Source organism: Akanthomyces muscarius (assembly GCF_028009165.1).
Source record: "Akanthomyces muscarius strain Ve6 chromosome Unknown contig_18, whole genome shotgun sequence".
Lineage (NCBI taxonomy): Eukaryota > Fungi > Ascomycota > Sordariomycetes > Hypocreales > Cordycipitaceae > Akanthomyces > Akanthomyces muscarius.
In genome coordinates, this window is record NW_026611618.1 from 832694 (window position 1) to 859190 (window position 26497).

At 51.1% G+C, this 26497-nt stretch overlaps 11 protein-coding genes across 11 annotated transcripts; 6 read left to right on the top strand and 5 right to left on the bottom strand.

Moving 5' to 3' along the window:
* Positions 1-206: 206 nt before the first annotated feature.
* Positions 207-2739, bottom strand: LMH87_008738 (uncharacterized protein; the record flags this gene model as incomplete). The annotated part of the gene is made up of 8 exons (XM_056201960.1): positions 207-769; positions 826-972; positions 1037-1357; positions 1422-1615; positions 1673-1851; positions 1914-2119; positions 2173-2404; positions 2476-2739. The coding sequence occupies 8 exons, from the start codon at positions 2737-2739 to the stop codon at positions 207-209; spliced, it is 2106 nt and encodes a 701-aa protein (XP_056056570.1).
* A 357-nt stretch (positions 2740-3096) lies between these two features.
* On the bottom strand, positions 3097-6907 carry LMH87_008739 (uncharacterized protein; the record flags this gene model as incomplete). The annotated part of the gene is made up of 8 exons (XM_056201961.1): positions 3097-3179; positions 3245-3448; positions 3507-3716; positions 3796-3924; positions 3986-4299; positions 4780-4850; positions 4918-6511; positions 6882-6907. The coding sequence occupies 8 exons, from the start codon at positions 6905-6907 to the stop codon at positions 3097-3099; spliced, it is 2631 nt and encodes an 876-aa protein (XP_056056571.1).
* Positions 6908-7316: 409 nt separating this feature from the next.
* LMH87_008740 (uncharacterized protein) lies at positions 7317-8416 on the top strand (the record flags this gene model as incomplete). The annotated part of the gene is made up of 6 exons (XM_056201962.1): positions 7317-7551; positions 7618-7740; positions 7814-7938; positions 7997-8081; positions 8129-8332; positions 8382-8416. The coding sequence occupies 6 exons, from the start codon at positions 7317-7319 to the stop codon at positions 8414-8416; spliced, it is 807 nt and encodes a 268-aa protein (XP_056056572.1).
* Positions 8417-8715: 299 nt separating this feature from the next.
* LMH87_008741 (uncharacterized protein) lies at positions 8716-10274 on the bottom strand (the record flags this gene model as incomplete). The annotated part of the gene is made up of 4 exons (XM_056201963.1): positions 8716-8787; positions 8848-9251; positions 9314-9986; positions 10062-10274. 4 exons carry the CDS (start codon positions 10272-10274, stop codon positions 8716-8718), a joined length of 1362 nt encoding a protein of 453 aa, XP_056056573.1.
* A 1329-nt stretch (positions 10275-11603) lies between these two features.
* On the top strand, positions 11604-12863 carry LMH87_008742 (uncharacterized protein; the record flags this gene model as incomplete). Its single annotated transcript, XM_056201965.1, has 1 exon — positions 11604-12863. The coding sequence occupies one exon, from the start codon at positions 11604-11606 to the stop codon at positions 12861-12863; it is 1260 nt and encodes a 419-aa protein (XP_056056574.1).
* Positions 12864-13043: 180 nt separating this feature from the next.
* On the bottom strand, positions 13044-14533 carry LMH87_008743 (uncharacterized protein; the record flags this gene model as incomplete). Its single annotated transcript, XM_056201966.1, has 4 exons — positions 13044-13160; positions 13213-13916; positions 13970-14273; positions 14450-14533. 4 exons carry the CDS (start codon positions 14531-14533, stop codon positions 13044-13046), a joined length of 1209 nt encoding a protein of 402 aa, XP_056056575.1.
* A 1780-nt stretch (positions 14534-16313) lies between these two features.
* LMH87_008744 (uncharacterized protein) lies at positions 16314-17311 on the bottom strand (the record flags this gene model as incomplete). The annotated part of the gene is made up of 5 exons (XM_056201967.1): positions 16314-16387; positions 16466-16591; positions 16763-16847; positions 16900-17024; positions 17077-17311. The coding sequence occupies 5 exons, from the start codon at positions 17309-17311 to the stop codon at positions 16314-16316; spliced, it is 645 nt and encodes a 214-aa protein (XP_056056576.1).
* A 1020-nt stretch (positions 17312-18331) lies between these two features.
* LMH87_008745 (uncharacterized protein) lies at positions 18332-18840 on the top strand (the record flags this gene model as incomplete). The annotated part of the gene is made up of 2 exons (XM_056201968.1): positions 18332-18401; positions 18455-18840. The coding sequence occupies 2 exons, from the start codon at positions 18332-18334 to the stop codon at positions 18838-18840; spliced, it is 456 nt and encodes a 151-aa protein (XP_056056577.1).
* A 786-nt stretch (positions 18841-19626) lies between these two features.
* On the top strand, positions 19627-21528 carry LMH87_008746 (uncharacterized protein; the record flags this gene model as incomplete). The annotated part of the gene is made up of 6 exons (XM_056201969.1): positions 19627-20287; positions 20351-20771; positions 20836-21133; positions 21196-21253; positions 21304-21333; positions 21425-21528. The coding sequence occupies 6 exons, from the start codon at positions 19627-19629 to the stop codon at positions 21526-21528; spliced, it is 1572 nt and encodes a 523-aa protein (XP_056056578.1).
* Positions 21529-22083: 555 nt separating this feature from the next.
* On the top strand, positions 22084-23616 carry LMH87_008747 (uncharacterized protein; the record flags this gene model as incomplete). Its single annotated transcript, XM_056201970.1, has 2 exons — positions 22084-22182; positions 22240-23616. The coding sequence occupies 2 exons, from the start codon at positions 22084-22086 to the stop codon at positions 23614-23616; spliced, it is 1476 nt and encodes a 491-aa protein (XP_056056579.1).
* Positions 23617-24937: 1321 nt separating this feature from the next.
* LMH87_008748 (uncharacterized protein) lies at positions 24938-26020 on the top strand (the record flags this gene model as incomplete). The annotated part of the gene is made up of 2 exons (XM_056201971.1): positions 24938-25068; positions 25156-26020. 2 exons carry the CDS (start codon positions 24938-24940, stop codon positions 26018-26020), a joined length of 996 nt encoding a protein of 331 aa, XP_056056580.1.
* Positions 26021-26497: the final 477 nt, after the last annotated feature.

Genomic DNA, 26497 nt, shown 5'->3' on the forward strand with positions numbered 1-26497 from the left:
GTCACCGACTCATATCTCGTGATATGCAAGATACCATTCGACGGCGACCAGTGCCTAGGAGTAGTATCCAGCGTAGGCTGACGCAGAGGTCAAGTCTCAGTTCATTGAAGCGCGAATTCTGCCGTTTATAGACTTCACTGTACAGAAAGCTAGAAAAAAACCACAAGTTTTACATGATAAAGAAGCAAGCCGGAAGCGTTTCCCAGCTATGCAAGCCCTAATAGGGACAGAGCGCAAAGAATCGTGCCACCGCTGCCTTCGCCAGCGACAAACCCAGCGGCCACTCCAAATGCATACATTTCAAATCTTTGCACACTTTTCATTCGCCATGCCGCCGCAACTAGAGCACCGATCATCATGGTTGTTGCCGTCTGCGCGTTGGGAAGGGTAAAGGCCAACCCGAATATCATCATGTTGGGCCAATAAGCCTTGACGCATGAATATCCCGAGCTGCAAAGAATGTGCTTTGCAATTACCAAAACACTGGCAAACGCCGCTAGCAGGATGGAAAAATACAAACTCGAAGAAGGAATCGAGGGATTCGGGGTGCTGGCAACGACGGCCACTGCTCGCCAGGCCGCTACCGTTGGCGCTGGGAAGTCGCATGTACTTGCCTCCCCAGAAATAATGCATGGGTATGCTGTGGTAAAGAGAAGGAAGATGGCAGGCGCCACAAGTGCCGCGACGAGCGTGCCGATGAGCTGAGCCGCGTACTGGAGGTGCGCTGGGGTGCCCAGTAAGAAGCCGACGCGAAAGTCACCCATGAGATCTTTCTACGCGTTAGTTTGCTTGGACGCCAAGAATTGTTCTCGAGGGAGATCATACCGCAGCCTTGACATGCTCCAATGTTGGTAATGCTGGCGCCCACCAGATTGAGCCGTTGGGCCGCCTCCACGGATGCTCCAGACGCCCGCGTGATGGAACCGAGAGCGATTTGGGAAACTTTGGAGATGGCATTGATCGGAGTTGTGTCTGAATCGGCGAAATCAGTAGTGATTAGCCAGAGCTATCTTGTCAAATGGCGCTCAGGACTTACCAGTTGCGCCCGTAGCTTGTATGGCAATTAGCGACATGCAGAATGACAGGATCAAGGCTACGATAGCTTCCAGGAATGGCATGCTGAACTGAAAATGCAAAATTACAACTGCCGCAAGCATGACAATCCCAAGACCTGGAAGCCACATCCACAATTCAATGCCATCTTTTGCCTTTATCTTCTCGCTCAACTGGCCCGGGTCTTGGCCGACAGCCGCGTACTGAAACGAGTTGTCGCCTGCTCTGCGCACCAGTGACCGCAGCAGGCCCTTCATTGCAGTAGCGACAAGCGTACAGATCTTGCTGGATTGGCACAGAAGCTCTGCAATCTCCATTAATGGCTGCGCGTATCAACGCGCAAAGCGAACATCCTAGAAACGCCATACCTAAGAAAGCGACGGCGAGCGTACATGCCACGCCTGGCCACAACAACCAATATCGAGGGCTTGGGTACTCCGCTGTGGAAAATGTACTCGACATTGTCGTGTATGATACTAAGCCCGGCAGCGCTGCTTCTGTGCTGTCTGATGGCTTGCCGAATGCTAATTCAACAAACACAAGATATGGCCCTAACAAGCCCCTGCGCCAAAAGTTAGCTTGTTGGTAATTGTCAATAGGCGCGCAACATTTTGCGTACCATGCAAAAACAGCGCCGGTAAAGAATGAGCACGCGACGCCAATATCAACGAGAAACCCAGAGCCAATCATTGCCGGCGACCAGTCCAACAGCCAGCCCCAGCTCTCGGCAGCAATGGCAAATTTGGTAATCCCGGTCGAGATGCGTGCTTGTGCGATCCAGGCGAACACATGCCAGTTCTGGTGAGGAAGAGTCAGAGACAGCTCCGGAAGGATGAGAAAATTGAGCATGTCATACTCACCCAGAGAATATTGGGCAGGAATATGGAAGCTACGCGTAGTGCCATCGCGGCCACAAAAGCGACCACCGTCCACTTCATCTTATCCCTCGCCAGCTTCTCACCGCCAGCCGCCGAATGCATACTGCGAATTGTGGCGGCCGTTGCATAGGACGAAGGAAAAACGAGGTTCAAATCTCGCGCTGCCTTGTGGATAAATAATTTACGCACTAGGGCTGACATGAGAAATCGGGTTGGAGAATGAACGGTCTGGGTCACTTACATGGGACAATGGAGAGAAGGCCGAAGTAGCCGCCAATCGTGGTGAGGATCACCAAGCGAACAAAGTCTTTGGCGGGCGTAGTGAGGAGATTCAGCTGGTACAGCGCGGGGATGCCCGAGATGAAGACGTTGGACATGCCGCCGGAGGCAGTCGCCATGGTTTGCGCAATGTTGTTCTCGTGCGGGCCAAATGTCGAAGAAGCTCGCTTTAGAACGGTGAAGCTGACTATAGCCTACATGTACAGTGAGTTGGTATCTTGCGACAAGAAGAATGGCTGTAAAGGAAGTGTTCGGTAAACCTTACGCCTAGAACATTGGCCGAGGTGGTCCAGCCAGCCCGGAGTCCAATGTAAATGTTGGATGCATTCACGAGGACACCGCATAAAACTCCTACCACGGCCGCTCGAAGAGTGACGATGGGACCTGTGCAGTCTGGTATGTCGGCAAAAGGTACGAATGAATCCGACAAAGCTGGCACATCTGGCCCATCAGCGGCAGGAGTTGCGGCCAGTGCTTCGACACTGGTTTCGTCGCTATCGGTACTGGCTGTGTCTCTGTGAACAGACATGTCGCCGTTTGTTCAACAAGCAGGTACTAGCACACCAGGTTTTGGAGCAGAAAGGAATAACCTTGCAGAGTAAAATTCGCCGATGGCTACAATAGATTCGTTGGTTGGCGCTCTACAGGCAAGCGGCTGTGTCATCCTACAGCATTGGCTGTAACTGTATGACAGCCTCCACAGTCACTGTGGTTTTTTTTTTCATTACATTCAGCTTGTCACCTTTATTCAGTGGATTTTTTAAATCTATTTTTTTTTCATTCTCCGCTGACAGTGGAAATCTGACAAGCCGAGTAGCCCTACGGAAAAGAATCACAATGAAAGCATGGCGAGTTAGGAAAATTGTAATCTGTACTATTGAAACATTTAAGCAATTTGCACCGAGCTATGGTGTAACTCTTTGTCAATGGCCCCGATCCGGTCCCCTTCACCGTTTGGATACACCACCCCTGCCCAGACAAAACATTTTAGTATTCCAAAAAAAATGGTTTCTATTGATTTTGATCCAACTTACCCTTTGTCGGATGGATTAGCCACCCTGGCTTGAGCATGTCGACGGCGCGGTCTTGGCTCCAGTCATAGAGCTTCTCCCAGTTTACGCACTGATGCGATGTCGCGTTGACGACGGGTTGCAGGCTATCTTGTCTCCAGATGTATGTAATCAGGCCGATATCGCCGTGGCACATGGCAGACTGTCGTAAAAAGTCAAGGCAATGCTCTCCGCGACCGCATGTTAGCAGCCGTTTTGCAAATAGTAGGAGCGACAAGTAACTCACCGTTGTGCAGCCTGTTCATTTCCAGTTGATGCTCAGTAAAGTCGGGAAAATAATAGTCTGTATACATGAATTGGTGTAGTCTCTTTATGCAATGCAGCTCGTGAAAGACGTTCAAAGTGCCAATGTAGTGGTCGCTTCCTGGTACGGCGACGCCAATTTTTTCGCGACCATAGTGCTTGTAATATTCGGGTGCTACTTGAACATTCTGGCCTAAATGACAAATTAGCTGGCGTCTTTCAAATGAAAGGCTTCTACGTTTGCAGTTTCGGCAAGCCGGTGCTAGACGTACTGTTCAGCAGATCATGCCAAGCCTTGTCGAGCTCCGGCGACGGGGCACCTGAGTAGATGCTCAAATCTTGAATGTGGTCCTCGAGTGTGAATTTTGTGTCTCTCCATTCGATGATGCTTGCCGCTGGCGCTGTAGAAAATGTTACTCAGCACATTCTTCTGACTCGACACGACGTATGGGAGCTGCGTACAATATGATCTTCCATGTGCGTCAGAGCAAGAAGGCACTTTGCTGGCCGCCACCAGAGACAAAACCAATAGATAGAAACTCAACAGAACCCCTTGAAAAATGAGGAATGCTGGATCCTTCCACAATGGTCTTGGAGTTGCGCGCGACGAGTCTGCAGAGCCCTTTTCTAGTAAGCCTTCGCTTGAGCCACGCTCATCTTCATCATGAGTAGCAATAGGTAGAAATGCTGGCTGTTTGGCACGCTTAATGTTTGACCAGCTATACTGTTTGGCATAGTGAAAAGTGGCCGCCATTTGGTGCACCGTTCGTTCGCTGCTGCGAAGTGATTGAGAATATGCGAATTTGATGTGAGGGCCAACTCTACCAAGCTAGACAGAGGGCCAACATTGCATGCACCCACTACTGGACGCAGGATATCCTGATCTACACGATGCAACTGCTGACTTTCGAAAAGTAACGGCCTCTGTAGGACATGGCGTGTTTTTAGAAACGAGAGGGGGGCGCCTTTAAAAACCGTGACTGTCATCATGACCGTGCATAAGTCGCTGACTGACGGCCAATTAGGCGCCAGCATTCCCGACTTTGTTATCCGTTTTGGGACACTACTGTTGCCTGCCTTCAAGCCGAATCGCACATTGACGGAAGAAGCCGAACCGATGCTTGAAAGACATGAGATTCAAAAAAGTGCTCATTAATGATTTCTCGCTTATTTGACGTTTACTTGGGTGCTTAGACACAGACGTCAACCAGGTGTTCTTGACTGGAGATGCAGCCTAAAGCCATGATGCAATATACCAGGGCTTCGAAGACTGGGGTGCGGTAAAAGCTTCACCGCGTGTCACCAATTCTTTTAGCCTTGGAAACCACTAGCGAGTACAATTAACAGCTGATTCACAGAACCGGTTCAAAAATCAATTGTTTAAATCCACTTACTGGTGTGCCGAATCCACTGGCCACGTCCCAGCCTCGAGCCGCTGGAAATCCTGTAGTATTGCAGCCAGCAGTGCTTCCGTTTACAATATCCGTAAAGCCACCTTCCGATTCCACCGAGTATATCCAAGGGTTCAAAAAGCCGAGTGCCGATTTTCCTTGCGCCAAGCGTGCGTCGTTGAGCAAAGCGACGACACCCGCAAAAATTGGCGCCGATGCGCTGGTACCGTCCACAATCTTGGGCTGTCCGTTCCAGACTGTGACGATGCGATATCCCATTGCTGCCACATCAGGATAAGCCCTCCCCTGTGCATTGTACAGTCCCTTGTGCTGGTTGCCCAACTTGCCCAAGTACTGAGAAACGGCTTTTTCTTGGTACCTGGGCCGGGCAAAGTATTCGCTGAAGCCGCCACCACTTACAAAATGGTTGTTCTCATTATAGGCCACCACCTGGGGATGAATGCCGCGCGTCGCCGCCACCGAAGTTATGTACGGGCAGCTATCCGGGAAGCGCGCCGCAAAGCGATGGTGGCCGGCCTTGTTGTGGCACTGCGTGGGGTTTCCGACGCCCCAGTCGCCGGAGCCAAAGATCACGCTGACGCCCCGGGCGCCGAGCTGTGCGAAGCCCTGGCAGACGCGCCGGGCGTAGGACGGCGGCACTGTGTACTCGGTATCGGCGTAGGAGATGCTCAGTACCGTTGGCAGGTCTTTTTGCGCGAGCAACCAGTTGATGAGGAGCAAAAACGGCTCATTGTCATTGTCGGGGGCAGACGTATCGGCCGCAAAAGGTGGCAGCGGGCCACCCGTGGTGTAAGTGACCATGGGCGTCGGATGGCCAATCCCCAGGAGAACTTGCGCGTCCAAGCCGCCCTCTTTGCCGGCACCTTTGTCCAGCTCTTCTTGAGTAGACTGAGACTGACGATTGATGCCACCGGCAATCTCTACGATGCCGAATTCATCGGCAGCGGCTGCGGCGTCGGGGCGATAGATCTCTAGGAAGCGTTCGGCGTCCGTTCGGTTGTTAAATTCGCCGGAGAAATTGCATAGCGCCATCTTGTTTTTGTGAGTGGCTCGTGCTGTGTAGTTCAAGGTCCCATATAGAATGCGTAGACACAAGGGCGTAATGGCGGTTATGTTGCAAGCCTGCGCAGTGGTCAAATTCAAAGGAGGGTTGGCCATATCGATTCCGTTAAGAATCGCGAAACCATTATGAATATCTTCAGCATAGTCACTCATAGTCCCCGTGGAGCTTTTCGAAGATTTCCCTTTGGTGGCATCTCTAGTTCGGATGCCAAAGAAAGAATTGGTAGGATAAATCAGATCGATGATGTCGTGGAGGCCAGACGGCAGAGACCATTCTTGTGACCGAACGACGTCCTGGCCCTCGCGGCGATAGACATGATAGTTGGTCTTGAGAAGAGACTCTGCCACCGAAACTGTGATATTTGGTATGCTGATCCAATCCCTTGCTGGGCTGTATTGCAGCTGTTTTTGGCCGATGCCATGGGATTCTAGCCATGAGTGTAGCTTTGCTATTGTCTCATCCAAAGGGGCAATGAAGGTATTCACTTGCTCCGCAGAAAGATGTGCGCCATAGCTGTGGTGCAAAGGGTCAGAAATCTCGAACAATCGTTTTTCGAGGCCAGCAAAATTGCTTTGTCTGACTCCGATATGTAGGTGGAATAAATGGTTCGGGTCCGCCTGCGCAAGCCGAGTCCAGTCGTCAGGCGCAGCATGGCGCTCTTTCAGAATATGCAACGGTGGTATAGACATATCGCCGCCGCCCCGGAAAAATATACTGGTGGGCAAAGTGAGTAACAGCCAATATTTTGACATTGTGATTTATTCTTGCTTTCTCCACGACAAGATAAGAGTTCGCCCCAGATCCCTGTTGCTGCAAGTCAAGAAATTCTTAGAGATTCGTGTTGGGCCTCTCAGACAGCCGTCGCCGCCACCTACTCACTCACGGCCCCATGTTGAGTCGCTTGTACATAGGTTGCAGCGCTAGTCATCGCTATCCTCTGGGGAGCTAACGTTAGTCCTTGCTCGGTCACTTCGCTGTAGCTTACGCAGGCCCAAATTCCAGTGAAGAAGTGACATGACCGACGGCCAGGTGTGACTGCTAGCCCAGCCGTCACAGCACCCTTATTAGCTAATGGCGCTGCCGGTCACCAAGTACGGCACACTAACACGCACCGTCACAGCTCTATTTTGTAACCAAGACTCCACGTCCTGCTGCTTTTCTGTTCAGTAGATCTTATGAAAAATTGTACGCATAGCTTGCAAGGTCTCTAGCGTTAGGCATTCTCATTGTCGTCTAAGACTAAGCACATATTTCTGGTTGCCGGACAATTATGTTTTTTAGCAAAAGGAAGCTCCCTTTCCTCGTTGACAGAGCTGCGATGGAAAACGCAGCGCTAACTCGCCGCAAAACTGTTGATGGGTCGGAGAGCGGCGACTCATTCCTCGACGAGGAGGAGATTCGGAACGTGAGATCCAGGAGAGCATCGCAAAAACAATGGTGGATTGGGTTTCTCATCATTCATTCCATTATTTTGGCCATTTATGTGGGTACAGCTTTGCGCATGCAGGGACAGTTGACGACACTGCGCAAACATGGACTGCAGCTAGTCCAGTGTAAGTGACCCCCGCCGAACTTGTAATGGACATGATGACGATGTTAACTGCCAACTTACGCTTTAGCACCGGCTTCTGAAGCGCTGGAATGGTCTGAGACGACATTTGTTGAGAACAGCTTTTCCCATGGCCCATTTTCTGGATATCCCCGGGACGAAATTAATCAAAACTGGCATGACCTTATCAACGGTAGGTTCTGACAAACATCGCTTGGAAGAAAGAATTTTCAAATTGTTGTGGATCGATAGCTGACCACGAATAGCTGAAAACATCATCGTTGAGCCTGAAATCATCGCTCGCCTCGGGCGCGAAGACATTGCGCTGGCCGATCCCGAAGGTCGAGGCTATCTTGGAACGCTAAACGTGTATCATCAACTTCATTGCATTGTGAGTCTAGACTTGCATCACGCGATGCTGCGACTAATGTTTTTATTTTTATTTTTAGAAACGACTCTGGCAGTATACTTATCCAGAAGTCTACCGGAAAAACCAGACGGCGGCGCAAGCTGAAGCAGATCGCCTGCACAAAGGTACGCCCGGTTTGCTAGCCCAGACTAATTCGCTAACCGCTAGATAGAGCACTGCTTCGATTTCCTTCGCCAGTCTATAATGTGCCTTGCCGACGTTGGCATCATCACGTATCAGTGGTCTGATGATCGCCTGGTGCCCATCGCCAACTCGACCACACACCAGTGTGCCAACTGGAAAAAATTGGATGATTGGACCAAGAAGCGAACCGTCGATATGATGAAGCCGGGCTGGCTAATCCACCCGACTAAAGGTAAGCAATCGGCCAATTCGTGTAGCAATTCCATTATTGACTTTCTTAGGGTACGCATACAAAGACGGAGATCATCAGCATTAGCTACTGCATTTCTTTTTATCTATTTTCTTTGTATTTCACCGCCTCTTTCTCGCCCAAATAAATTGGATTCATTTTGTTGCGTTTGGCGTGCGGGTGAAAACAGTGCGTAGCGCTGGACTCGAGCGTAGCGGCTGTTGGTGACTGCTCTCGGTGTCAACCGCGCGCGCTGCGACAATGACAGCGCAAAGCGAAGTATAATGGATTGATTAGTAAATTTAGGCTGCCCGGAAATTTGAAAGTCTCTTCCAGAATTTCGTCCTTTTTAAACTATTCCTAGATTACTCGGGAGGCTGTTACCACTATACAATGTACCAGGGGTGATCCCAGCGAAACTCTCTAGCGAGAGCTAAATCTTTCAGTTCCGGGAACCACTTCTGGATGTCAGTAATGAGACTAAAACGATGACATTTCGTACACGAAGCTGCACTTACCGGTGGCCCTAATCCAGTTGCAGCATCCCAGCCGACGACCGCCGGAAATCCCGTGGTATTACAGCCAGTTGCCGAACCATGGGTAACATCGCGTAGCCCCGACCTCGCAGAGTAAAGCCATGGATTCAGAAATCCCAGAGGCGGCTTTTTCTCTGCTATGAGTGCGTTGTTGAGTAGGGCAACAATCGCGGCGAATGTCGGCGCCGAGCCGCTGGTACCATCCATGAGATGCGCCGTGCCGTTGTATATGATGGCAAAGTGGTATCCATGAGCGGACACATCTGGAATGGCTCGTCCATGGGCATTGTAAAGACCCTCGTGAAGCTTCCCGATGCCGCCCAAGTACTTACCTACTACCTTATGTTGGTATGATGGCCGACTAAAATAGTCACTGAAACCGCCACCTGGGGAACATCAGTTGGCATAACACAAATCAATGTAATCGAGTGCGGGCGGATCAACTTACCAGTAACAAAGTCTGATCGTCCATCAAAGGCAGCAAAAACCGGATCAAAATGGCGCGTTGCGCCAACAGCTGTGACAAAGGGACAGGATGCAGGAAAAGCAGGCATAAACCGTGGAGTGTTTTTGCCATCGTTTGTGACGCATGTTCCATCTTTACCTACGCCTTCATCTCCAGATGCCACTATGACACTAACACCTCGCGCCCCCAGCTGCGCGAAAGCAGCACAGACTCTTTTCGCGTACGCTTCGGGCACTGTCTGCTCTTCATCCGCATATGATACCGAGATGACAGATGGAAGATCATCCTGTTCCAGCAGATGATTGAGCCATTCCATGTACGGCTCATTGGCATTGTGTACTTTGTGGACGCTGGCTTGGAACGGGGGCTGGCTGCCAACATTCCACGTCTTCAACGGCGTCGGGTAGCCAATCCCTAGAATGGTTTCCACATCCAAAGCACCTTCCAACCCCATGTGGCGATCAAATTGTTCCTGGGTGTTGGGAGTCTGCTGGTCTTCTGCTCCAGCAAGTAGCACCGTTTCAAAGCTCTCGGCGGCCCCAGCAGCCGCTGCGTCTGGTCGGTAAATATCGAGGAAGCGCCGAATGTCGGACCGATTGTTGTTGTTGCCCAGAAAATTGACGACGCCCATACTGTTGGTGGCAATGGACTGGGGCTGGTATGAAAGAGTGCCATACAGGACTCTCATACACAAAGGGGAGACAGCCAGTCGATTACAGGCATCTTTTACCGTGGGATTGGCAGGAAGCTCATCGATTTTCGGGATGTCCAGGTGGCCTCTTTCTATTATATCCTCTTCTGCCAGCTCTGCGTGGGTTGGTAGCCGCCCTTGTAGCTCCCAATCTGGAGGGGGTGGCCCTCCGTAGCGGTTCGAAGGTTTGGGGCGGAAGAATGAGTCAGTGGGCTGGATGACATCGACGTATGGCGCAATACGCTCTGGCATCGACCACTCTGTGGTTCTGACCAGGAGAGTGCCATCTTGAATATTTTTAAACTCAAAGTAACGGCACTGGAGCAAGGTTTCCGCCTGCCGAGCTGGTAGTGAAGCTTTGATCCAATCGTTGCCGGGAAATTTTGTGAAGTTTGTGACGTTGTTAGAGATGAGCCATGCTTCAATCAAGTTTGTCGCTTCGTCGGATACTCTCAGAAAACTTGCCAATTCTCTTCGGTCGAGATGTCGTCCATATTTTGTGCTTCTCGGGTCCGAGACTATGTGAGAGAAATACCACATATTAACCTGGCTACGAGCATTAAACCCGATCATGTTCATAAGGTAACTTGCCTTCGAAAAGTCTCAGCTCCAGTTGGCTAGTCGCATCCTCTTTTTGCTTGATTCCAATTTGTAAATGGACTATGGCGGCATCGCTTGCTGGCCCAAGCCTCTTCCAGGCTGGAGGTGTCGCGGTCTTTTCGGTGACACGAGCTTCTTGGGCGGGCAACGCAAGGCCATGGGCTAGTAGCGCCACGAAAGTAATGAGCTGTTTCAGCATCTTCTCGGCGTCTTTTCCTAGAAACGAGCGTTGCAACTTGCCGCAATACGCATGGGCGGAAAGTCGAGGCTCTCGAGCGGCATGGGCTAAGCTGGCAACTCCAGCACACGTTCGTCAATAGCCAGATTTCCGCGTATAGCTAGGCTATTTCCGCCGAGAAATACCACATTTGCTTCCAACGCCTAGGTAAAATCGCTATTCGGCTGTATCGGGATTTAATGGAAACATGCACGGTCATGTCATACTACTGTGACGCTCGCAGTTAGTGAACCTTGGCAGCTCAGAAGCACTGTCATGCATTGTAGAACGTCACTATGACTATGGCCCCTTCGATTGCCTAAGGCATGTCCGAGCACCGTAAACTGAAGATTTTCGATACCAAGTGTGCTGTAGCAGGACAGGAGTTGCACATAAGTCGTGTCAGAGGGGCTCCAGCTGTGCTGCGCACTGTAAGCCACCATAGAACAGGACATTCAGTTCATCTCTACGCTGTAATTCTCCGACACGAAGCCAAGTCTTTTCTTATTGAAGGCAAAAACGTATCGGCAAGCGTATCGTGAGTAATTTCATCTTGCTTTCGCAGCAGATCACAGTAACTTTACACAATCGTTCTTTACCACTACACATCTGTTTCTTCCAAAATGCAGAGAGGGTTGCTTGGCCGCAGACTTCAATCTTGGAGCTTATTCCTTTTCCATCTGATACAATTTTGTGTCGCGGAGCCCTCGCAGTTCTGCAAATTTGGCCACCAGTCCAACCAGGTAGACTTCTGCAGCAGCTTCATGGCACACCACAATGAATCCACGAACGAGCACAATGTCTATGTCACATTCTCTCACGTTCGTCCAATCAACTCAGCCAAGGGGTGGTCGGCAATTGGCTTTGGAGAAGAAATGAAGGGTTCTCTCATGGTCATTGTCTATGGAGACCCAGCGTCTGGGGAGCGTCCTATTGTCAGCGTGCGGGCTTCGCAGGGTCATTCTCAGCCCACGCTGATCACGCCAAATGATCTAGCTGGAGGCGATCTTCGCGTCTTGAGATCTGACTGGACATTGAACAATTCTCCGGTCGGTACCGTCACGGCTATTGTTTCTCTGGTTTGCTATTCTTGCACCAAATGGCCGGGGACTAGCATCTCAGCGGCGTCTACTTCTCAGCCGTTCATCTGGGCGTGGAACGATGCCCAAGAGTTTGATGTTCTCACATACGACGCCCATCTGAAGATGCACAAGCACCACGCGGGAAACGGTGGCTGGGGTCGCTTTTACGTCAATATGGACCATGTCACCAGCAAAGTCCCACAGCTGCCTTCAGTACCTTACATTCGTCCAGGAGTTGCAGCATTTGCAGCTTCCGAAGAGCCTGACATCTTTGCCGGTGGCATACTTGACGCCATAACGAAATGGGCGCTAAACAATCGGGCGCTTCATATTCATGGCGCTCTCATGAGTGCTGCATTCCTACTTTTCATCCCCGCTGGCGTCGTAGCCATGAGATCTGGAAGTCCAAACTCGTTCAAATATCACTGGATCATCCAAGTGACAGCCGCGAGCACTATAGTCGCTGGGATGGGTGTCGGTCTTACACTCCAGAGGAAAGTCAACACAACTCACCAGATTCTGGGGCTAGCTATTGTCGGCTTGCTCTTCGTTCAATCTTATCTGGGGTTCAAGCATCACTTCGACTTTGTGAAAATCCGGCAGCGCACATGGATTTCGCACAGCCATATATGGACCGGCCGCGCGGTAATGGCGGCGGCATCAAGCAATTTGCTGCTTGGCATGACCATGAGCGGATATCCTCGAATCACAATGTCCTTGGCAGCCTCCTTCATTATCTTTGGGTTTTTCGGGCTCTCGTTTTATGTCTGGAGAAAAGCAAGGATCATGGCTAAACGTCCTGCCGACTCTCAAGAGGTCGATCAAAGCGATCAGGCGCATCGCTATTTTACTATTGCAGATGACACTGATGACGAAACGAGCGACACGGAGAAAGAGACTGAAAAGATGAACAAGTCGGGCGAGTCTTTTGCTACCGGGTAGTGTAACTTTGGCAAACATTTACTATAGTGACGCTTAGTGGGAAAATAATGAACTGAGTTCTTCAAATAAACAAATTGTCAATGTCATTTCCGCTCTTATTTGTGCTGCTCCAACTGTAATTCTGGTAGGGCGGGGTAAATCGCTGACAGGCACATGCAAATTGAAATATCACTGGAGTGGTCAAATTGCAGGTGATGTTAGCAAGTACAATATGATACAGGCAGTTGCAGCCTTTTGCTGTGGCGATTGTCCCGTGTTGTGGACGAGCTGTGTAATCAGCGACCATGTGTCTGGAACCTGCACTATGTTAGTCGTTGCTGCCAAGTACTACCAGAGGTCTTCTACTTACGGTGTCCTGCAAGTCTTTTCTGTCTTTTCGAACAAAGTCCTGGATATCCTGATCAGACGCGAGACTTTGGAGGCGGTGAGCGATGTACACCCGGCTAGTCTCTGCCGTAGGCTTTGACGAGCCAGCGATGGCCAGCATCTTACCGCTGCTGGTCCCAGTTGCGCCATTTACCATGTTCGAGAGCTCATCGGCATAGATGTCTTCAGCGGCGCGGGCTATTTCTTCCCTATAAGCGGTGCGCTCTTGTCCGCCCCATTCGGTGTGGTTACGATGGATAGCGGAGAGAAAGCCACGAAGGCGCCGCGACTGGCCGACTGCCTGCGCTGGTCGGGACGGCGAACTTGCGTTGAGATTGACACTGTAGTAGGCCACCATCATGGCCTCGAAGCTCTCGAATCCAGCATCCTCCACAGATGCTCGAATTTGCTCAAAAGAAATGTCCTGTGCATTGAAACTTGCGCTTCGGCTGTTCGTGGACGGGCGTGACTCGGAGCGCGGCCAGGAAAAACTTTGCCTACTAGTTGCTATTGACGAGTCTCCAGTAGTGCTGTGGCATGCAGATGCATTGCTGCCAAGCTGCGTAAAGTCGGGTGCATGGACTGGTTGGGGAAATTGGTAGGCTGGACCATCGTGTTGCTGGCTTTGTGACAATTGTGTCTGTGGAAACATGGCTAGCAATCGACTGCACGAGTCTTGAGATAGTTCTGGGAGAGTTTTAGCATCAATGCGTCTGTACAATTATGGCCGGTTTGCCTACCGTTTTGGAGGGTAAGTAAGAACTGATGCAGCGGGCTAGTTGGAGAGCTCGCTAGCCTCGCCGAGCTACTGTTAGCATTGGAAGACACTAGCTGTGGTTCCGAAATTCCCTTTTCGTTTGCATTTGGCTTTGCTGCCGGAGAAATCGGTTCTGCAGTGGTGGCTTGCTCTGTGGCAAGCTCTGCAGTGTTGGTGACGGTCGTATAGTGCTGATGACATTGATCGGCAATGCAATCTTGCTCTTCTAAAAAGGGATCAAAAAAATCACCGTCCGCCGCAAAGTTCCACGTCTTCTCCGATGGCTCCTGATTTTGGCCATCCGGTGAGATTATCGATAGTGGATCGGTATTGACGCTGGCAGCTCGGTTTCTTTGCCCTAAAGAAGTTCCCTCGTTTAGTCTTTTCGTCTGCATATACAGCTGCATTATATATGAAAATTGGTCTGCTGGCTGAAGTAGCAGGGGAGTGGGCATGAATTTACTTTCTCGTCGTCTTCGTTGCGCCAATCTGTTTCGCCTTCGTTGCTCTTCAAGTTTTGCGGCTGCGTCGACAATTTTTGCACCATGCATAATGACAGAGAGCAATGGTAGATAACGGCCGAGTATGCAAAAGGACAGTTGTTTGGAATGTTTTGAACCACTGAAGGAGACTGCGAATCTAAGTCTGACCAAAATGTCATGTTCAGTAGATGCTGCCGTCGCTTGGAATGCCCGGCCGACAACAGGGGACCTTGGCGTCATAATCAGGCAACTTCCGCGCTAATTCGAGAATTGACACGCGCCCCATGGACGAGCGCAGGTGATGCTAGCTGGACCAAATACGGTGGTTACTCGGAAAGCTGCTGTGATTGCATCCTTCGGAGCTGTTGTGTAACTCTTTGGCTCGGCTGCTCTAGTCCACCAACAGAGAGAAAGTTGGCCGTTAATGACTAGTCAGATTCGTCCGGTTGCAAGCAAGATTATTGGAGAAATTGTACAAGGGCTGTTGTGGCATTATTGGCGTTGCGTTGTACAACATCCTTAGACGCTGTGGTGCTTCTCCCAGACGCCGCTTCTTTCGTCTGTGCACCAAAGATGCTGCTGTCTGACTTGATCCAAGTACAGCCAATCGGCCAAGGTCTTCTAATTAGGCTTATAAGCATAATTCAGACCTAATAGCAAGCGATGGACATATACTCTCGGTGTTTTGTTGTAAAACTTCTTAATTCCTGTTGTGATGGCACCGCAATCAGACGAGAAAAGCCTAGCAAGCATGTGAGCTACACAAACAACACGATACGAGGCATAAGCGATCAGCCTCCCAGAGCGGAGATACTGAGCTCTTGAGCTCGCAAACACGATTGTGTTGACCCGTTTCAGCTTCAAAGTTCCAGTCTTTCCGAGAAGCAAAGGTAGCGGAATGCCAAATGAGCGACTGTTGGGGCTGGCGGTCTACGCTCTTTCCAGGATTCACCACAGCTTAGTACGACCGCTTTTCCCTAAGCTTTGGCGCGGTGCGGAAACGAACTGGCCAATAGCTGCTTTCCGATAGTGATGAATAATAGCAGTGCTCGAAGTGGTAGCGCGTAATGAAGCGTCCTATCACGTCATTTTCGTTGTGATACACAGCATCATCCTGCCGTGCGCTCTTCGGAACACTGCAGGTATGACCATGACTCTCGCGATCAGCTCGTCTCAACATTGGCTGCCGCTCCAAAAGGAAAAGAACGAATGATCCCCCGTCGCAGGAAACGGTAGTTAGAAAGCCATTATAACCATTCGCCATAAAGTTGATGCCTTCCCAATAGTTTCTTTTTCTAGCGAGATTCCGGCGCTCCCTGGTGGCGATGGCCTCACGACGGCTCCCTATGATCTCCTACTAGCCGTATGTTATGCAGGCGGTGGCCGAACTTTGCCGGTTCAGTCTTGAACCTGCAGAGCGACCCTTGTGGTCTTGGGAGGAAACATGGCGCACGCATCCTCCCACTGCGCCGCTCTGTCCTGTGGCCGACGCACGACAAAGGCTATTCCTAGACTAGTAAACTAGATATTCAAACACAGTTTTAAAAGTTTCAACGGTTCTAAGGCAGCTTACTGACTAACTGTTCATGCCAATTTCTGCACTTCACTTGTTCCAGCTTGCTCGTGCGCACTCACCTGTGCTTAGTTGAAACATACAGGATGACTTTCTGCATATCACAGCGAGAAATCAATAAAAGTTTGTTTTACATATAGAATACAGCACCGGTGGGACATATACAGATCACATGCCTCACCTAGCTGTTAGGCGTACAATGATGGTGCTCTGTGCTGCTTCTCAGCCCCAGTATTGTCACCGTGCTTGGCGTAGTTCCCCACGCGATGATCTTACCCGCTTCCATGCTCGTGTAACGCTCCGTTAATATGTTCTTTATCATTCTGTCCTTCGGGATATGCCGGTCCTATTTTCAGAAGGGTAAGTAGGAAAAAGACATGTTGCGGGTTACTGCGGATGCTGCAATACTGTCTGTGCGACTCACCAAGCTGCGGATGAATAATAAGTCCTGGCTTGTACATGTCTACAGTCCTGCCCTTGGTCCATTGCGCTATCCTGTCCCAGTTGGCGCAGGTATGGCCTGTGCCGTTTGCGCCGGGCTTGAGCCTGTCTTTTTGCCAACTGTAGATGACCAGGCCAACGTCGGCATGGCACATGGCGAAACTTTTCAAAGTGCCAAGACAATGGTCCGATGACGTTTAATTGTTAGCTACGTTGCGAGCAGATAATCTGTTAAGACGCGCTTGGAAGCCGCTCGCCCCCGTCTAGTTCTGTGACTTACTGCTGTGGATCTTGTTCTTTTCTCGCTGCTCGTCGCTCAACCCAGGCCAGTACTCGTCTTGGTAGACGTATTTGTGAAGCCATCTCTGGAAAGGTCATGTTGGCACCAGATTCAAATTACGGCTCCGTTTTACGTACCACGCAATGTAGCTCATGGTACACATTCAGCGTGCCCAGGTAGCCACTGCCGTCTGACATCCCAACGGCTGTCGCCTCACGATCAAACGCTCGAACCTCATCCAACGATAGTCGCACATTCATTGCTGGAATTATTAGCACTATTGCTCTGACATATGTATTTCAAGCTTCACTTACGCCCTAGTAGATCCTGCCAAGCCTTCTCGAGCGAGGGCCGAGGTTTCCCGACATACTTGCCGTGGGGATCGTTGCCGTCCGTGAACTCGCCAATATAATATTCCACGGCTTCGTTGGCAGGAGCTGTAATTACCGTTGTATCAGCATCTTTTGCAATAGAGCGCAGGTCCCGTAGCTCACAGTATAGATACCGCTTCTTCGCGCTTAACCAGCTTCTGCCAAGCAGGATTCCCATACCCACCAATGTCAAAATGTAGAAGCTGAAAATCGCCAAGTGAAATTTGGCAGAAGTCTTTTTTTGTAAAAGACGAAAAACTTTGCCATCATTTCTGTCACTATTCTCCCTCGACCTAAGAAGGCCATCGGAGTCCCTCGCATTCCAGCCTTGGTCTTCTGTGATCGTCGGCGTTGAAGCACGCGTGCCTGACTCTTCTGACTTCATTGCACTGTCTTATGAGAAACCCCTTTTCCAGAACGAAGGAATTTAGTTCTTACTTGCTAAGTTACAGATTTTCAGCTATGTCTGAAGAGAGAAAAGTCACGGGCAGATTTGGGGTGGCATAGTACTTCGCGACCGTGCTGGATCGAGCCACAGGAGCAGTACAACTCACGCATGTGGTGATACATCGTCATTTTTTTACTTTTGGTATTCTCTTGTACTCGAAGAAAATTATTTCTGCATTTTGTCACTGTGGAAGAGCATTGAATATGCGCGGTCAGTACGGTGACAGCCTGCTGTCACCGTGCTTGTAGGAGGTGTCCAACTCGAGCGCAGTGACTGCTTTGGTCACGCGGAAGAAGTATCTACCCACGCATGACGGCCTCGACTGACAAGATTGCTTTCCAGGGTCTGCTTTCTTGCAAGCGAAATACTATGACTTTGTAAAAGATACAAGTGATGCAATCAGCTTTCGTGCATTGTGTCGTGGTCGGATGGTAGCTACCAGGTAGAAACGAGCATCGCCAGGGTATGTAAGGCTGACACCTAGTGGTCGGTCCTGTGAGATTCAGTGACGGCTGACGATAACTTCAGCACAGGAGAATTAGTCATCTTGTGTTAGTGCAAACTCCACCAGATTCATGCTTGGTCCTACGTGAGTAACAGTTCCAGCGCAATGGTTCGATGCTATATAGTGAGCTTCTTCTGAACAGTTTATCATCTCGCGCCTTCTTTCTCAGAACGCATCCTTGATTTACAAAGACTAGGCTACGGAACTTTTTTGCTCGATCTAAAACTACTCGCAAACCTTCAATCATGCACTACCGATCCGTTTTCGCCGTCGGCATCGTTGCCACGCTCTCTGCCACTGCCATCGCAGTCCCTGGTTTGTAGACATAGCTGAGCATTTGTATGACCGGCACGCTAAATGATCGATAGTCTTCGCTCGCTCCGACGCTGATGCAGCTACCGCCTACGTCGTGGATAAGCGTTCCGACGCCGATGCTGCCACCGCGTACGTGGTTGATAAGCGTTCCGATGCTGATGCTGCCACTGCGTACGTCGTGGAAAAGCGCTCTGATGCCGATGCTGCCACTGCGTACGTCGTGGACAAGCGCTCTGATGCCGACGCTGCTACTGCGTATGTCGTTGACAAGCGTTCAGATGCTGATGCTGCCACTGCGTACGTCGTGGACAAGCGCTCTGATGCCGACGCTGCCACTGCGTACGTCGTAGACAAGCGCTCTGGTGCCGACGCTGCTACCGCCTATGTCGTTGACAAGCGCTCTGATGCTGATGCCGCCACTGCCTATGTCGTGGACTAAATTATTTTGCAACAGCATCAGCCAGGTTCTTCCAATGGCCCTGCCACTAGTACTCTACGCTTAAAAGTACAACGGCAGTTTGGTGCTGCTAGGACTCAAGACGAGGCAATGATTTTCTATTTTTTCGGTAACTTTATGAATATTGAGAACCTTCTTAGCTATTCCACATGGACTCTTTTCAATGCATTGGTTCTTCGAAAGCTTGGTTTCCTTTGGCCCCCTAAACTTTTCTTTGGCTCTTAATTTTGACCTGAGTAATTTAATCGTTGAGCACCGATGTAAGACTCTTTTTCTAAAATGACGATTATCTAGAGGTTTTCCCCTATTATTGTAGAGAGCTACCGAATGATGTCTCACTTGTCCCGCCTAATAAGGCTGCGATGGTCGCAGTGGCAACCCCACCTGGCGCAACGGGCGTCCCTTCGCCATTGCACAAAGCCAACGAAAAGCAGAGCCGCTGCGGACATTGCACAGTTAGACACGAAGGCTTTTCCGAATCCGGCCTGGATTGAAATCATGCCTCTTCCCCATGGACCCATGGTAGCACAGCAGCTTCGACCAAACGGGAGCCAGGCGGCATGCGATCCGTGCCGCGCGCGCAAGGTTGCCTGTGATCATGCGCGGCCATCTTGCTTTCGCTGTCGCTCAAGGAATAGAGGAAAGGAGTGCACCTACTCGGCCAATGCGATGCGCAAATTCAAAGCCAGAGACGATGCGCTACCTACGCCCGGCGATGGCCCGTCCGTGGCTCTACCGCCTCGTCCATCCAAACGGCCGCGCCCAAACATGCGTCTCGACTATACGACCGCGCTTGAAGAGACGCAGCCTACTTTACGACCAATTGCCCATAGCACCCTATACGGGTACATTTCGCCCATTGAAAAACTTGTACAGGATCGGCAGACAATATTTGGCCAGCTTCCGCGACCCGTCCGCGAAACTTGCCTAGCGGTCCTGCGAGCTCTACCCAACCAGCGTGACGAGCAGATGGTGTATCTCGAGGGCGAGTTCCAGGCTAAAGGTTGGCTGCATCTCGCGGCGCATCGGATAATACGATGGCTACAAACTGTCCTTGCTGGATCACCTTCACGGAGCGAGCAACAAACCGTGGAGCACGTCGCTGAAATAATATCCAACAATACGTCAAGACCAATGCGTGGCCCTTATGTAGACTGGGAGTCTTGGTTGAATTCATTCACGGGCGCTAATACAAGATGGGAATCTATAGGGCTGCTCTGGACGCACATGGAGTGCGTTTCCGATATTCTGGATGCCCTCATTCCCAGAAAGCTGGTTCGGTCAGACAACAATACGTCTGGTCAGACGGCACAATTTCACGTCGAGAGCTGCATCCGTCTTGCCCGGCACTTTACAGATGACAGCGATTTGTTGGCCGACTTGTACCGTCGAAAATCAATTCTGATATCTTTTGTAGACGGCGAATTAGGTGAGAACCCCAACTCAACTAGTTAGGCGTGCTCGCGGTTATTTACGTGCGGGCAATTCTTAGGACTGCCAATGTGGGAAGCGCACGGCGAATCCGTGACTTATGTCATGTTTCTGGGCCTTCATGCCTCGGAGAGCAGCACCCCGTATACCCCAACAGCGTGGTCCGAAAACAACCGGCGGCTAGCGGCAGCCATTTTTGTCTTTGACAAAATTGGAGTTTTGCTGACCGGGCGTCCACCCCTCATCAATCATCGCTACTATACGACGCCGTTGCCTCTTGACCTACGCGATGAAGACCTCATTGCTGGCTCAGCTACTTTGAACAAAGCAATCACTTCTCTAGATGAACGAGGCTGGAATACAGACGGTGGGCTTTACCCAGCGACAGTAGCGAGAGCCCGCTGCATGATGGCGATGATTCGTGATGAAGTTATCGAAGTCACCCTGAGTAACGGCCGCAATCCAAGCCTGGAGAATCTCATGTACCAGCACCTGCAAAATATTGTTTTGCCATTCCGGTCAAGTTGTGACTAATAGCTTCAGCAGGGATCTCAAGGATCGAGAGTTTACCTTGGTAGCCGAATTCCCAACCAGCCTGAAATACGACCCGCAAGACCTTGGAAGGCACCAAACAGACGCGAACCTCCTCTATATCAAGGTCATTACACACCTTGAGCATCTTCAAAATTTATTTTTCATTGATCGGCTCTTGATACGCTGTGGTTATGCAATCCGAGACAACTTGCTGGAGACCAGCCTTGCCCTGGCGAGCCTAGCTCTCCATATTTGGATTCACAAAGACCAGTTTGCGGACGCCGCTATACAACGCAGCTTCGAGTGGATTGTGAGTAGCACCACGCTTGAGCCGTAAGGATAGTACATTATTTGTCTAACCCCACGCCGTAGATGCTTACCTACGGCGCACCTGCAGCTGGCATCTTGTGCCAGGAAGCACTAGGTACAGGTGAGCACAGCAAAGACCCCAACATCAGCCGAGCTACCATAATTCAGCAGCTCAGCCTTCTCGTTGGTTTTTTCGATTGGGTCCGCCCGTCGGCGCCGAACGCGACGCTCTGCGCCAACTGCCGGAACATCATCCAGCAGGTGCTGGACCAGTGCCTCAACACAAATACAGATACAAGCGGTTTAACGTACCCAATCTGGGACTTTGGTGATCAGCCGAGCTTCAATTTTGAGCTCATGGATACTTTTGACTGGCTACGCGCTGCTGAGCAATAGGGCATTTAGGGTGCCAAGCACATTCATCACAGCATCGATTCAGGTCCTTGCTTCCGCGGCTCGGTACAATGTACAAGCTTTGGTAAACCTAGCTGAGCAATGAAAAACATTTGCGCTTTCTCACTGTATGTCAGCCTCGGAGCTCGGCATCACGAGTGACAAAGTCGTGGTGCGGTCTTGAAGTCCGCTGCCTCAGTTTTCAAGTCATACCAAACTCGGAGTCCGAAGAAGCCCCGCACTGTGTACAGCAGTGCACGAGTCGCCGCGGCCACAGTGCGTAGAATTAAATGCACTGTAGCCGAGGCTCCATTTACCCTGCATCTGACGATGAACTCGGAGTTTACACAAAAGGGTCTCTGTTTGCAGCCTGCTCCTTCCAATTTGCTTATTTTCTTCTTTTTTTCTCTTCTTCAATATATATCTACCTGCCTCTTGTTTTCTCTTTCCGCCAGGGACACTCTCTTCAATCGCAGCAATTCGCAGCTTCGTCTAAAGCGCTGGCAATCGAAAACCAATTTCACGGCGACCAAGTATATCCCAGAAAGCCGGCTTTCGATGGCTGATGTTGAAAAGACCACCGGTGATTCTACGACGAATACCGAAATGGCAAAGCCACGTGGCGAAATGAACGTACCCCAAGCTGATCCTTTGCTGGTAAGCATGGAACACTCCGCATCCAGGCCGTCCAATATGCTAATGTGACCACGACAGGTTAGCTGGAATGGCGATGACGATCCCGAGCATCCTTACAACTGGAAACAACCTCTGAAATGGGCCATCACCATTCTTCTTTCCTTCGGTGGCCTCGTTACCCTCATGTCTGGCGCAATGCTTGCTCCCGCTCTCCAAGACATCGCACACGACTTCAAAACCAACGAAAATAATGCTCAAATCTTCCTCTCCATCTTCGTTCTGGCTTTTGCCTTCGGTCCTATGGTCCTAGCACCTTGCACCGAGGTGTTTGGCAGACGACCAGTCTGGATCATATGCGCCTGCTACTACGTGGCATGGAACACGGCAGCTGGATTCAGCAAGTCCCCTGGTGTTCTCATTGTCTGTCGCATCATGTCTGGTATTGGCGCCAGTGCCGAGTTTGCAGTCACCAGCCCCGTGCTGGCAGATATTTGGACGCCTGACCAGCGTGGCAAGTCGTATGCAATCTCGACATTCTTGCCTCTGCTAGGGCCAGCTCTCGGACCAATCATCGGCGGCGCCGTGACGCAGACAATCGGCTGGCGATGGATCTTCTATATTCTGTCCATTTTTGACGGAATTCTTATTGTTACTGGTGTCTTCTTACTTCCCGAAACCTACAAGGTGATTCTACTGCAAAGGAAGGCAAAGAAGCTGCGCGCGGAAACCGGTGAAGCTTACTATACGAAGGAAAGCCGCGAGAAACTAAGCTCAAGACTGGCCATATCATTGACCCGACCACTTCGTCTGCTTTTTACACATCCTACCATTCAGGTTACGGGAATCCTACTCGCTTACAACTTTGGTCTCTTGTACATTGTTCTCTCGACATTCGCGACGTTGTGGATTGACCGCTACCACCAAAGCAAGTTCATAGGTGGACTACATTATCTTGCGCTGGTGCTTGGTTACACGGTCGCTTCGCAAGTGGGAAGCAGATTTATGGACAAGATCTGGGCACTTCTGAAGAAGCGCGCGGGTGGAACCAAGACAGCTCCCGAGTATCGCGTGCCGCTCATGGTTCCTGGAGCTTTCCTGCTTCTCATCGGTATCTTCATCTACGGCTGGACGGCCCAGTATCGCCTGCATTGGATTGCGCCTGATATCGGCATCGCAATCTTTGGCTGCGGCATTATTCTCAACACGCAAGCGATGCAAGCATACGTCACCGAGGCGTATCTTGGTCATGTTGCATCGGCCTCTGCGGCGTCGCAATTTTTGCGCAGCATTACTGGCTTTGCGTTTCCACTTTTTGCACCGGCGCTATACAATAATTTAGGCTATGGTTGGGGCAACAGTATATTGGGTTTTGCGTTTCTGGTTCTCGCAGCTCCTGCGCCGATTGTTCTGTGGTTGTATGGCGCCAGAATGAGAGCCATCGGGAAGCACAAGTAGTTGATTCACCCCACACATATATAGAAAGCTGTCTCATGCTATAAATGCCCAAATCAAACTCATATGCTTTGCTTTATACATGAATCATTCTCTATTGGTCTTGAGAACGTACGGTGATGGGTATGCACCACTGGAGAGCTAATTAGCTGCCTGTGATCTCAAAACAAGACATGTCGAACTGGTATAGCTCGACAGTCGGCTACAGCTCCCCCACTGCTCCGTTGTAGGTTGTCATGTCTCACAGGTCTCATGCCTTTATATGGAAAGCCCTTGGTGGTTTTAGCCAGCACACAATCGCTGCAGCGAATGTCTCGTCCTGTGAAAAGTCTCAGGGTGGATTTACGAGCTGCAGGTTGGGCTAGTAGGAGAACAGATCTGCGGCACGCTAGCTTGGGCATTGTGCTCGGAGACACAGTGTAGCAGACGATATGTTTTCTTTTTCTTTTTCCTGCTTGGCGCGACGGGCTTAGTTTTCTCGAGCATTTCGGCATCCCTTTCAGTTCTGTCGCGCAGGACAATTTCGAATCATGAGGACTGGGAGTCCACCAGTAGACACGGCGAGGAATCAATCGACAACAGGACTCAGTGGGAGCTGGAGGCGGACATGGCCGAGAGATCGACACGAAGCATTTTAGCTTTTCTAGCCGTTGAAAATAGATCCGACTGCTGCTCCGTGTGGGCATAGCAAGCCACTGACACTTTCTGCTTGTGCAGCTTCGAGGCGGATTTCCTTCTCGCCGATGGCCAGAAGGCCAGGCTGAAAGTCGCATCATTAATTCATTGCCCCAAAGCATTGACCGAGAGATCGTTTGTCGCAATCACTCCAACCACCAGACCTGTCCGAGGCCTCTTGACAGGCCCCATTGGAGGGCCCCTTAGCGGCGGAGCTGGCCGCATTGTCCTATCACCATCGCCATGTCGACCGTGTGCCGTCAGCACCAACTCCACACGACGCACCACGTCTGTGCCGAATCGCCGCCCATCGCGCGTTGCGGATCTTGACGACCTGCCAAAAGGGGTACTGTCCACCGCGACGCGTGATGTTGCGCCCGCTTAACCCGGCACTTGGGCTGGTAGCGCACGTCTTATCGCTCGCGATGCCACATGCTATCCTGTTCAGCTCGGCCTGCCTGCTCTGAGTTGAAGGATTCCCCTTTTTACTATATAAAGGATGAGCTGCATCAAGGTTGGCCCGCCGCTAGTTTGTTGCTTTTGAGATTTGTGCCAAGCCGCTATCTCGATCTGCAGACCCCGATTACGCCAGGTTCATCTCAGCGCAGTCAGTGTGCGACATACATTCTTGTCTCCTCTCCACACAGCCATGGTGTCATTCTACCACACCGCCGTCGTTGCGGCCACTGCTTTCCAGGGTGCTCAGGCTTGGGGTGTCTTGGGCCACGCCACCGTCGCTTACATTGCGCAAAACTACCTGACCAACGAAACTGCTGCTTGGTGAGCATATCCGGCCCGCTGTCAAAGGCCCAAAAGGGATGAGAAAAAGCAAAGAAAAGGACAATGGCTTACGGCTTTCTGCCACAGGGCTCAAGGTATTCTCGGGGATGATTCCGACTCGTATCTGGCCACCATTGCCTCCTGGGCTGACCAGTACCGCGCCACCACGGCCGGCAAGTGGTCTGCGCCGCTGCACTTCATCGACGCCGAGGACAACCCGCCGTCGTCGTGCAACGTCGACTACGAGCGCGACTGCGGCAGCAAAGGCTGCTCCATCTCCGCCATTGCCAATTACACGCAGCGCGTCAGCGACGGGCGCCTGAGCGGCGACCACCACGACGAGGCGCTCAAGTTCCTCGTGCACTTCCTCGGCGACGTCACGCAGCCGCTGCACGACGAGGCGTACGAGGTCGGCGGCAACGACATCAAGGTGACCTTTGACGGCTACCTGGACAACCTCCACGCGGACTGGGACACGTACATTCCGCAGAAAAAGGTTGGCGGCTCGAAGCTCACGGATGCGCAGTCGTGGGCCAGCGCGCTCGTGGGCGAGATTGAGTCGGGCGCGCTCAAGGGCCAGGCCGCGAGCTGGATTTCGGGAGACGATGTTTCAAACCCCATCGCCTCGGCTACGAAATGGGCCTCGGATGCCAATGCCTACGTTTGCTCGGTCGTCATGCCCGGTGGCGCGGCGGCGCTCCAGCAGGGCGATCTCTACCCGGACTATTACAACTCGGTCATTGGGACGGTCGAGCTGCAGATTGCCAAGGGCGGCTACCGTCTCGGCAACTGGCTGAACAACATCTACAGCAGCAAGGTAGCTAAGCGCAGTGTTGATGCTGTGCTGCCTGACCTGTCTGGCCGCGATCTTCTTCCCGCTGACCGCCCGCTGAGCCGTGCGAAGCTCGCGAGGGAGGCGATGGGCGAGAAGTGCTGCAACCACAGCCACTAAAATCTGCGCATCTCTGTATATAGTCTGGTGCTGAAACAAAAGCCTTTGAAGTTAATAAATTTTGTCGAATCTTACGTTCTCTGCTTCGCCGCAATTGCCACTCTTCCGTTTGCAAACGCCGGTTGCCAGCTGTCAGCTGCCGCAGGTACATTGAGGCGAAATATACCCTCCTTCACATACTCCGGCTACCGTGAACTTGCAACTTTCCATCACCTCATCCATCTAACACAGGACTGCTCCAGCTTTTTTTTTTCTTTTTTTCCCAAGAAGCCCAGATACAAATGTCACAACCAGCGGATCGCAGCGCGAGCAGCCAAGCCGCAGGCTCTGTGCTCGCGCAGTTAATGCTTTCTGAGGAGTACTCGGACTTGAGTTTCTCTTGCCGCGGAGAAGTGTTTCAGGTCCACAAAGCAATCGTCTGTCCACAATCATCAGTCATCCAAGCTGCCGTGAAGTCGGGGTTCAAGGCAAGCATTC